The 11,775-nt window shown below is 40.4% G+C and overlaps 1 protein-coding gene across 3 annotated transcripts in view; it reads left to right on the top strand.

Moving 5' to 3' along the window:
* LOC106804959 (uncharacterized protein C1orf101-like) overlaps positions 1–11,775 on the top strand; it is a 15,791-nt gene that overhangs the window by 2,253 nt on the left and 1,763 nt on the right. For 2 of the 3 annotated variants that reach the window (XM_014806374.1, XM_014806377.1), the window contains exons 2-26: positions 375–506; positions 886–1,032; positions 1,285–1,315; positions 1,435–1,512; positions 1,607–1,731; positions 1,960–2,064; positions 2,298–2,361; positions 2,585–2,626; positions 3,376–3,477; positions 3,981–4,098; positions 4,323–4,390; positions 4,751–4,867; positions 5,215–5,295; positions 5,534–5,612; positions 5,850–5,945; positions 6,567–6,638; positions 7,172–7,251; positions 7,516–7,674; positions 8,165–8,278; positions 8,783–8,869; positions 9,302–9,439; positions 9,741–9,793; positions 9,917–10,078; positions 10,582–10,771; positions 11,361–11,515. In XM_014806374.1, coding sequence (XP_014661860.1) covers positions 375–506; positions 886–1,032; positions 1,285–1,315; positions 1,435–1,512; positions 1,607–1,731; positions 1,960–2,064; positions 2,298–2,361; positions 2,585–2,626; positions 3,376–3,477; positions 3,981–4,098; positions 4,323–4,390; positions 4,751–4,867; positions 5,215–5,295; positions 5,534–5,612; positions 5,850–5,945; positions 6,567–6,638; positions 7,172–7,251; positions 7,516–7,674; positions 8,165–8,278; positions 8,783–8,869; positions 9,302–9,439; positions 9,741–9,793; positions 9,917–10,078; positions 10,582–10,771; positions 11,361–11,515 — 2,595 coding nt within the window. The remainder of the gene's footprint in view (positions 1–374; positions 507–885; positions 1,033–1,284; positions 1,316–1,434; positions 1,513–1,606; positions 1,732–1,959; positions 2,065–2,297; positions 2,362–2,584; positions 2,627–3,375; positions 3,478–3,980; positions 4,099–4,322; positions 4,391–4,750; positions 4,868–5,214; positions 5,296–5,533; positions 5,613–5,849; positions 5,946–6,566; positions 6,639–7,171; positions 7,252–7,515; positions 7,675–8,164; positions 8,279–8,782; positions 8,870–9,301; positions 9,440–9,740; positions 9,794–9,916; positions 10,079–10,581; positions 10,772–11,360; positions 11,516–11,775) is intronic. The other variant, XM_014806376.1, reaches the window with a different exon arrangement.

Raw genomic sequence — 11,775 nt, 5'->3', positions numbered from 1 at the left:
TGTTATGACTTATGTAACTGTAATATTTGAAAGCGTTGAAATCCAAAATACATGGGTCGGTGCATGGTGGGTAGGTTCTCAAATTTTCGCATTTGATATTACGCAGTACGGTACAGTATTACTATTTGATTGAAGTACATAATTCAACTGACAACGTCAAAAAATATTCAATAATTTGCATAATAATGCAAAATATGGGAAGGCATATATACTGAATAATAATAATGATAATACCATAACAGTACATTATCGTTGACATGACTAACTTGTTTACCCTCAACATGTCGTTGAATACACGACACAGTTGACATAGCCTTTGCCTGTGGTGTCCTTGGTTGGACTGGTTTAGACAGTTTATTATTTGTTTGGCCAAGGTATCGAGCTATCTTTGGAAATGAAGATATGTTCACAACCAGGAGTATCATAGAACTACACTATGTCACTGTGGAGAATGATGAAGCTATTGAGTGGCAAGCCTCAAGAACTTGCCTGGTGTCCAACAGCAGGTGAATGGTCTAAACACATAATAAATAAAAAAAACATATAATTAATTGGTCAACAGCATTGGCAGTAACACAAGTGGGTAGTTGCCATACAGAACCAAGACTAAGCATGCCTTATTGATATAAAACAATAATTTCTTGGCTGAAATCCAATATAAGTGGCAAAATATAGTGGTTAAAAATAGTCAATCGTATATGCTGCATAAAACTGCTGTCCTAATGACACCGATTAATGACCGTCAGGGTAACCAAAATGAATGCAATAACCACGTATTACCCAGAGTAAAATAACAGGGATGCCCCATTATTCTTGCCCTCATGTCACAGATATTACTTGTGCAACCTCAATTTGATAGTACATTGGTTTCCGTCTGTTGTTCAGTGCACATACTACTGAGGTGACATGTCCAGCAGCAGGTCAGTTTGGCTTTGCAGTGAAACACGTGTTATCAGATGTGACGGATCCAGTTCGCTATATCACCGTATCTAACAATCACGCTTGCTACTCCTGGTACCTAGTTGTTAGTAGGTATGATATATTTCACACTTGTATTATATGAATTAATTACATTCAACATGATTAGGGGTAGGTTGAAAATGAGGGTTTTTAGGCTGTTATTAAGTTTTATCTTGTTTTCTAATTACATGATAGTTGCTATTCATTATTGCATCGTAGCATCCTGAGGTTTAGATGCAGAATAATTTTCTTTCACAATTTAATTAATACCTTGTTATGCAAATCTAATAGTGTGTATTGATTTATACAATTTTATTTATATAGTGTGGAAAAAGATTGGTCAAGACAAAATCTAGTAAGTTTTAGTGTGTTAAGCTTATTTAGAATATTTCAGTTTATTAATTATATGATTTTAAAAAGTATGTATATGTGTACATGTGTGCGTACTTATTTCTAGTAATTTTGTTATTACAGGAATTGAAGTTATGGATTTTAGATGTTCTGCACCAGAGTGTGGGTGAAACCAATAGGACAAGTTTGCAGCCATCTCAGGTAATGAGATTCCCTAAAACAATAAAACCCAAACCGGAACCATGATACTAAGATATGCAATGCGTTTCTGACTTTCTGTTTTATATTCGTGCAGTACTCAGCAAGCATCACTCGAGTATTTTACACCAGGGGGCAGGACCCAACGCTCTCAGAAATGCTTCACAATGCAGACGACTTTAAAGACTGGTTCTCTCCACTGAAATTTGACGAGGCTTGCAGGTCAGCTTAATTAGACAGAGATTGATGTCAATTTGTACAAAGTGTAGGCTACAACCTGTGTTGCGAGATTTTTCTTGTTGCCATACGTCTGACGTTCTTTAATCTTTAATATCTTTATAGTGAGAGTATAGCGGTTGGATAGCCTAAAAGCGTAGTCATGCAGTCACCCAACTTTAATTTTTGAGATATTTGTGATCGTATTGTGTATTTAATGTTATCTGTTTACAGCTGTTGGATGTTTACAAGTAACTCTCAGTCTAGTATGGCCATGCACCATCAGTTAGCAGTGAAGATCAGCGGGAGTTTGTTCGGTCTGTACGACTGTTTTGTCGAGTAAGTTCGTAGTTCCTTTGATTTAGTGGAATTTGAATGTCGTTTTCGTCGTCTATTATAATTTATTCGTCTTGTTTTTTTTGTATTTACAATGTGACATCTTTTGATTTGTGATATATATATATATATATATATATATATATTATTTATTTATTTATGTATGTATGTATGCAGTAATCTAGATAATTTAGATGCAGCATGAGTTGTGCATTGCATCTTTGGTTATTTTACAGCGATACTGTTGTAATGCTGACCATGCCAAAGTTTCCACTACCTGCTGCGGGAGCTGACGATCCTGTATGTGTGAATTACAAGCTGTTGTTGCCCCTACCTATTCATCTTTACCGTGGTGGAAAAATGATCGGTTTCCATGATATTCAGCATTGACTGCTTGAGAGTGGATCCGATCTAAATTCTTTCTTTGACAAGTTTATTACATTGGTTCCTCAATAGATGATAAAGCTATGATATGATAATGAAGCTGATGATGATGAAGACGATGGTACCATGTCCTTTGCAGGATGTGTTCATAGCAGCAGTAGCGACCCCTATTGCCATCAGGGTAAGCGCAGTTGTGTGCAATTACAGTTGTGTTTGAATGAAGATGTAACCAACACTAGAGATCTGAATTCGGTCTGTAATGCATGCGACAGAACCGTATCTGAAAAGGAACTAATTTGCAATTATAATTACTAAATTAGTATAGCTAATCTTAGTTAATTTAAATTTCCTTGGGAAAAAATGGAAGTAAAATTTCCAATTGTAAAATCTGCAGCCTATTTACTGTACTAGTACTACCTACATACTACTACTAGTACTAGCAACTAATTATGATTAGTAGATTTAATCATGCTCCTGAATAGAATTAAATATTGTGATTAACTTAATCATGATTAAAGTTAATTAGTAATTGGTGAAGCAGTCACTTCAATTTAAGTACGGGAGGTTAGAATCATGATTAAGGACTTAATTACACTTTGTGAAACCAGCCACTGGTGTTAATTCAGCAGTTGTCAACCAGGTGGCATCCTAACTAGCACCCTCCAAACTGAGGGTTGGTCACAGGTTGAACCATGAGGACTTTTCATTCGCAGGTTAATTAATATAAATAATGTAATAATGAGTGTGTGCATGAGTGTGTGTGTGTCTGCGTGTGTGTTTGTGTGCGTGTGTGTTTGTGTGTGCATGTGTGTGCGCGCGTGTGCGTGTGCGCGCATGTGTGCATGCATGTGTGCGTGCGTGACTGCGTGTGTGTGTGCATGTGTTTATTCTCTGTTAATATTAATGCCACAAAATTGCTGTTTTCTTCAGGATGCCTGTGATGAGAATGTCGCAGCTATAGTGGGCACCGACTCCTTTCTTCTTACACAGGACAACTTCAGGACCGTGACCAAAGTCAGAATCCCAGAACAGGTGGACAAATTACTAGATCCATGTAGTTGGCATATGTAATCTGTCAATATACATCTACCTTCCTATTTGTTTTTGCAGACGCCTCCTGCCTGCTTTGACTTAATCTAATAGTGCATGGTAATGAAGTAGCAATCATTTCCATGCATTTTATTTGTCCCCAATGCAATCATTTCGATGCAGTTTCTTTGTACACAACACAGTCCTTTCCATGCAGTTTCTTTATCCCCAACACCCCAACACAATCCTTTCATGCCATTTCTTTGTCTGTGATGCAATCATTTCCATGCAGTTTATTTGCCCCCAATGCAATCATTTCCATGCAGTTTCTTTTCCCCCAATGCAGTCTTTTCCATGCAGTTTCTTTGTCCTCAGTGCAATCCTTTCCATGCAGTTTCTTTGTCTGCGATGCAGTCATAAACGTTTTGTCCGGAATGCAGTCCTGTCCGTGTGATCACTTTACATGAAAAGCAGTCATTTCTACGTGATTCTCCTGTTGTCGTAAGGCTCTTGGTTCGCGGTCCATCCTATCTGCTGCCTTCAGTTCCAACCACGTCGCCTTGCTTACCGACGATGCTCTCTACATGTGTGGAGATGAAGGGAACTCCTGCCTGTCTGCTGAAGGTACTAGAACAGGCACATCCTGCGTGTGTACATGTGTGTGTGCGTACGTGCATGCGTGTGTGTGTCCGTGTAAAGGATGCATACTGTAAAGAATGCATGCTTGCACACATAGTTGCTTTGAAAGATGTCAACGCATGGCGTGAATATATTTGAAGTAAGGTCGTGCTATAGTCCGTGTGTGGGTTTTGTTGCCGTGTGGTAATTTCTTTCTTACAACAACACAGGATTACCAGCTACAGGATTGCTGGGTGTGAAAGGGCGAGACTGGTGCTTCATGGGCTTGTCTAGTGGGGTAAGGGCTAGCCTTTTGAGTGATGACAGTTTATGATTAAATCATAGCCTCCACCTTGCTCACTCGCAGCATCTACCCTTGACTGTCGGAGCAGTACAATAAGTGTTACACAACATCGTTTGATCCAGTCTTCCAACTCTCGATTTAATTCGTCGGGTAACTCATTAGTTCAGAGATTCGATGATCGGTAAATAAAATCGAGTGAATAATTCAGTGAATTGATTAGTTACATTTTGTCATGAGGATCGGAGTTGAATCATTATATTTCCAAAATGACTGGGGATTTTTAGACCCATTAACAGCTACGTGAAGCACTGTTCTACATGTCAATTCCATATCAATGTCTTTTTCACCTATCAGGGCATGAACAAGATGTTTGCGGTCTGGAATGCCAGCTCCGTGTTCATAAATAATCCGGACAATTTTGGAACATTTGTGGAACTAGATCTTCCCACGGATTTGCTGCCAGGCATTCCGGTATTCTCGCTTGTCAGGCATTGCTCTGCTTGTAACGTGTGTTGAAATTGTTTTTATTTTGTGAGTTGTGTAAAAGTTGTTTGTTAAATATCTGTTCCATTATTTGCATTTGCATTCATTAGATAGTCATGGCTGATTTCGTGGAAAAAATTTATATGAAACATCATTTTATCAATTGATTTCAATCTGCATAGCCATAGTAATCTAAACATTGACTTAGTTGATATTGTTAGTATGCTTTTGTCAATGGAATCTGCCCACTGCTATAGAATTTGATCGGATGTGTCTAACTTTGCTTACGAGGTTTTGTCAATAGAAGTGAGATTAATTTATATGTTTTTGTTTAGGCTATTGTACATCATGTTGCATTTGGAGCAAGTGATCATTTAATTGGAGCCATGGTCTCCCCTGCTAGTGACGTGTCGCAGGTATACTACAGTTCACAACTTATGAGCGATAATAATGCTTGAAAATTGTAGGGGGAAATTATTCCCTTGTGATTCATGTAGCTTCGTGGTAGCTAATCTACATGCATTTAGTCTGGGTGCTAATCTCCATATATGCATCTGGGTGTGGGTATATTGTTATGAACCTCTTTGCAAGCTGTATGTGAGTATCACCTAAAATTTCCCGTTTCGTATTTGTTTTTCGTGTGGTTGTTATTAGGTGCTACTGCTGGAGTTTAACATGCAAGATGTTAGCTGGACTGCGACAGAACTGCAGATACAGAACCATGAGCAGCCTGGTAGGGTACTCTTCTATCAGCAGCCATGTGGAGAACACAATTAATAACCTAACAGCAATTAATCGCCTAATGATCGTGAAAATATTGAGAACTGGCAAATGGATTTTATTTTGTCGTCAGCATTTCATCGCTACCCGTTGCTGGTAGTCTGAGTTCGACAAAGTGTATACTACATGCACGCACGTGTATATATAGATGTTTCTAGGTGATGGAATGTTTATTGATGTTTTTATTTAGATGACTTCAGGGCAGGGCTGATGTATCTTCTTGCTGGCGTTCCAACCTACCTCTACTGGTCACCATTTACGATGTTCATGCAGACCACTCGCGTGGGTACGTCTAACCTCGTCTTCATTGTTCAATTATCCCTATTATCAGTTATGTGGTTATAAAAATCCGTGATTTAAGTAGTGTTCTGAAAATTATCAATGTTGGATTGAACTGATAATATCTGGCATTTAATTAATGTTTGTGTTTAGTTAATGATATATATTGCATTGCTGATAATGTAACATTTCTGATAGCATCTAATTAGGTTGCACTGGTGATAATGAATGATAATGTTACATTGCTGATAACATTGCATTACTCGTAGTACCTGATAGGTTGCATGGTATATAATGACTAATATTGAATTACTTATAATGAGATGTTGTATTTCTAATAATGTTGCATTGCTGGTAATGTTGCATCACTGATAATGGTGCATCACTGATAATGTTGCATCACTGATAATGGTGCATTGCTGATAATGTTGCATCACTGATAATGTTGCATTGCTGATAATGTTGCATCACTGATAATGGTGCATTGCTGATAATGTTGCATCACTGATAATGTTGCATTGCTGATAATGTTGCATCACTGATAATGGTGCATCACTGATAATGGTGCATCACTGATAATGTTGCATTGCTGATAATGGTGCATCACTGATAATGTTGCATTGCCCAGCAGGAGGTGCCTCGGATGACATGTTGCTCTACTCGACCACCCTGTCCCAGGAGGCCATCCAGCAGGTTGCGGGTATGTACGTACACACCGAAAATAGCAGCTGTGAATGTTATTTTCATGCATAGTTGCAGTACTGTTTGCAAAAAAACTGAATCATCACAAGCACGGGAATACTTATTCTATCGGTTGCCCTTCTAGGATACATATAATGGTATGTGGTTAACTAATTCAGCAGCATGTTTTCATATTTATGTTATCATATATAATGATGTGTAGTATATGTGAGAGCATCTGTAAATATGTTTATTTATGTGTCACACTCAAGCCGTGTACTACTATCGAAGTTGACTTGGTTAATCTGTGTTTTTATTGGTTGATCCCTTTAGATGGCACTTGTATGTCAGCCACATGTCACAATGTTGATTAACAAACAGTCATGTGTTTTTAATACCTGCGTACTTGTAATGATACCTGTAAGTATGTATTGGTAAGGTTTTCATGCCACAGATTCATTGCGTTTCAAATGGCAAAGGCCATAAGTGAAAACGGGGCAAAATTTGTGATTGTTATTCACACTTAACCTAGTTTGTGTTTGTTGCTTACAGCTACACACGGTGACTACCTAATACAGCTCGACAACAACAAAGCATTGTTTGGGAAAATGGGCCTACAGTCAACAGTACAGGTATTATATGCAACGCTATTTCACTGCAACAAAGTATTCACTGTAACACGTTTACAGGTTTGCCAGTATCTTACTCAGCTCACAAAAACCTGCCTTTGTGCAAACGCATGAATAAATTATAGAATAGGTGAATAGAAATTTAAAAAATTCATATATAAATTAATTAGTATAATTGATGATCGATAAAACTACTAAATACGGGACTATTCAAATTGTCTGCGTTTTCGAAATCTCACCATGTCTGCATTCCGTTGATGTATGTAGATAGAGTTGGGTTACCTGAGTGACAGCAAGGTGGCGCTAGTGTATGATGCGATGGGGGCGCCCTACGCGTTGACAGCGACCGACGGCACCGTCGACGTGCGAAAGCTGCCGCTGCGAAATGAGATAGAGAGCACCCTCTATCCAGAGAGGAAGTGTCAGGTGATGTATGCATGATCAAACCTGCCCCTCTTCCCCCTGTGATTTCGATTTTGTGGCAGATGCCCGTAATAGGCGTGTACATAAGCAAACTCGAATTTTTTATGTAAAACAACTTGAATTTTTGGAGTGTGAGTTTGTGTGTGTGTGTGTGTGTGTGTGTGTGTGTGTGTTTGTGAAAACTGCGGTGTGTGCAGGGAAATTCTTCCTTGAGTGATATGTGAAAGGGTATGTGGGAAATCCATTGCTACAAATCGGTGAATTCTGCAACGCATGTGCCTGTAAAGCAAAACGTTTTACTGAACAGCATGGTCACAAAATGGAATAATACTACTACTTTATTTGAGCAACATTATAGAAAGCGAGGGAGAGAGATAGAGAGCGAAAGAGAGAGAGAGAGAGAGAGAGAGAGAGAGAGAGAGAGAGAGAGAGAGAGACAGAAAGAGAGAGAGAGAGACCCTGTACGAACCGAAATTCCTTTTCCTACTTGCAGTACATACACTTTGACCATAACGTCACGTCGCTCCTCTACCATCTGGACTTGGGCGAAACTTTGTTGCTGTGGGCATCGGTCGTGTACAAGGCAACCTATGCTCAGTCTGTTCGGGTAAAATCCACGTTTTATATGTGTGTGTGTGTGTGTGTGTGTGCATGCGTGCGTACGTGCGTGCGTGTGTGCGTGCATGCGTAATATAAACTTACGAATTGTAGCAGGGATTATCCCGCTCTGCTACTATCTGTTATTACAGTCGAACCTGTCTTAGCTGTTGCTTCTGAAGAGTGGCCACCTGTCCATAAAGGCCATTTGGCATTTCTATCGTGTGGGAGTCATAGTGAAACCACCTCTATAGAAAGGTCACCTGCTTATAAAGGACGCTTGTAGTATAGGGGGTTACGTTAAGTCACCCTTATGGACTTAGTATATAGTAAAATTTGGCATAGTAAAACTCGAGATTAATAGCTTCGCAACGTGGGTATTTACCCGTCATATAGGCTGATTATTTTGCAAGCAAGTGTTATCAGTGCTTATTTTGTTTTATTAATATTTCCTCATATTTCATTTTTTTCAGATAAATTGAATAGATTTATTGTTATTTGTTCTTCCACACAGATACTAAGTCATGGCTCCACGTGTCTGGTGTGTGAGCCGACAACAACGTCATTACAGGGTGGTCACAATATTCTAGCGCAGAATACGGTACGTTGCCCCTTCCATTCACGATGCTGAGGTGTGTAGATGCACGTAGCATTTATTTTTCTCAGTTTTTCTCTAGTTTTTTTCTCACCATCATAAAGTTTTCTGTCAGTGTGAGTCACCGTGTATGTTGCAGCAAATGTATGAGGTGTCAATCAAGCGTTATGGCTAATGTAAACATTTTATAGTAAAGCGTTTATCATTTATGAACTTGCAATACGATTTGTAAACCTATAGTAGAAACCTATGTGCCAGGCTTATTTCCCAATCATTTGAAATTGTTGCAGTTTTGGTCTGTGACACTGTCAGCCTAAAAAGATCACCTCTCGTGTGGTTTCCCGTGGGAGTGTGCAGCCGCAAGATGTGTGAAAATTAGAGCAGGACCCACGCACATACACATGCTTCACTCCGATACTAACAGATTTCCTTCTGCAGACTTTCCTGTTCCACCTGGATGGAAAGTACATGGAGAACACCTCTTATGGAGACTGGTCTTCCAACAGCACAGGAATCGTGTCCTTCGAACTTCGCCCGGAATTGTTCGATGTAGACTGTCCGTCTCCCGTCCAAGTGGTTAGCATTAATCGTTATCCTGGGTGAATGTTCTTTGTAAGGCGTTCAACGTGTTGGTATGACGTATTAAGTAAACCAGCGTATAAACTTGAGTCTTATAATATTTTCACATTTTTCACATTTTACATTACATAGTTCATGTTCATTGTCATAAACATTTTACCAGTGATATCAATCTCGGTCGTAACTTTTCTCGCGTGTCTCATAATAGTACCGGTAATTATCATAGAGCTACGATGTTTCCGTGACGACGGGCCCCGTGGTGTGCATACATGAAGGAGTGTTTCTTTTCCTGTGGCAGGTAGCGCAGATATCGGTGGGTTGCCATCCCAGTCGCCACATCAGGGTCTACAGGTATGAGAAACCGATTTGATCGGACGTTTTAATTTGGTTCTGTGATAGCTAATGCCCAGCCGTGAGGCAGCCCAGGTGAACACTGCTGCTCTTGTGTCATTCCTCGGTGGTGATTCTTTACAGAGCCGATGGCAACGGCACCTGTGAAAGGCTGTACAACTATACGATATCGGCACGCCATCTGTTGGACGAAAAGGAGGATGTCGTGGAGGAATACGACTGGGATGCGCTGGGATGTCCGCACATGGCCCACATCAAAGAAAAATATGTGCCCGTGCTACACATGTATGTATGTCACATGCTGTGGACATGTTAATTGGTTAATTCATGATTCGTCGAGCAATGTTATTTTGTCGAGTAGGTGAAACAGTATAATAATAGCGCTTGATATTCACAATATAGATAACTGTTAAAACTATTAGTGGAAGTTTCTATAGAAAGAACACCAGTTGGTAAAGGTCAATTTTAGCATTATCCTTGAGTGACATTATTGATATTGCCCTGTATTGTAAAAACTCTGGAGTGTCTATTGGGGCAGATATCCACTGCACTACCTCACATAACTTATTCGTAGAGGAGAACTATAGACTAGCTTATTGTTCGATGCCTCCGGTTAGATGTCAGCGACGAGAAAAGTGCACTGAATTCGATTTATGGTAGATCAAGGTAGATTTACGCAAGCACCCCGTCTGCATTGTCTTTGCCCCGTAACAGCACGCTGCCGGCGACCGAACCGCCGGCGTCTCATTCCCTGCATTGTTCGAACTTCCACGTTGTTCCGTGCGCAGGTATGACGGCGACGTGTTCGTGAAGCAGGTTCACGCGGACTTTGTGATGTGGGAGGAGCGACGGAGGAGCGACTATGCGTACAGCGCCACCATGGGGGATGTCGGCTGCCTGCGCGAAGCACAGACGTGGGCTGCGATGATGGCGGCGGCGCCCCCTAGCACCAACCTCAGCGCCACCTGGTCCACGCAGGTGCGTCATTTTTACTGTTACCTGCGAGTATACAGGGTTAGAAATTAAGGTGTTTTTTTTACCAGGCAGCAAGTACTTGCACCCAGAGAAAAAAGCAGGTTGCGAATTTACTCAGCCAGGTAGAGTCGTTGGTGCTTTTACTATGGTTTATTAGGAACTCCTTGGTAGCAAGTATCTGTTGACGACATTGAGAGCAGGGAGCAAAGTTAGCCTTGTAGGCAGCAAACCTGCTGCTTGCTGCCCTCAGTTTCAAACCCCGAGTATATATAGTTAGAGCCAAACCTGTGTGTAACTGCCACTCAAGGGAAACACCAAAAGTGTCTTCTATAGGCAGGTGTCCATTCTATAGAGGTGTACGGTAACACAGGTTTAACTATAACTTCTCATGCCTCTTCATCCCTAACCTGTAATTAATAGGAATTACTTATATTTAATAGGAATTATATGTATGTACAAGGTATTGCCTGTACTAAACACAGCTATCATATATAATTAGTATGTTTACCTGTATGTACACCAGGCATTGCCTGTATTAAGCATGTATCACCTGTAATTAATAGCTATCACTTGTAATTAATGGGTGGTTCAGAATTACAGGTCGTGCTTCAGCTGGGCGGCGGGGGAGTTTAACGGCTCACAGCTGTACGAAGTGCTCAACTCCAGCGCTGCTTCCTCCATCGTCTGGGCGCAGAACATGAGTACCATACACGTGTTCAACGTGAGAGTCGTTGATCACGATTACAGGTGGGTCTGCTAGCGTGCACCTCCAGTGACGCATCACCTAACATACACCACACATTACCTACCACACACCATCCCTCACATATTATCTACCATACACTACACATTACCTACCACACACCATCCCTCACATATTATCTACCACACACCACACATTACCTACCACACACCATCCCTCACATATTATCTACCATACACCACACATTACCTACCACACACCACACATTACCTACCACACACCACACATCACATATTATCTACCA

This window comes from Priapulus caudatus, unplaced genomic scaffold (genome assembly GCF_000485595.1).
Source record: "Priapulus caudatus unplaced genomic scaffold, Priapulus_caudatus-5.0.1 Scaffold94, whole genome shotgun sequence".
Lineage (NCBI taxonomy): Eukaryota > Metazoa > Priapulida > Priapulimorpha > Priapulimorphida > Priapulidae > Priapulus > Priapulus caudatus.
This window is presented reverse-complemented; position numbering and strand designations above follow the sequence as displayed.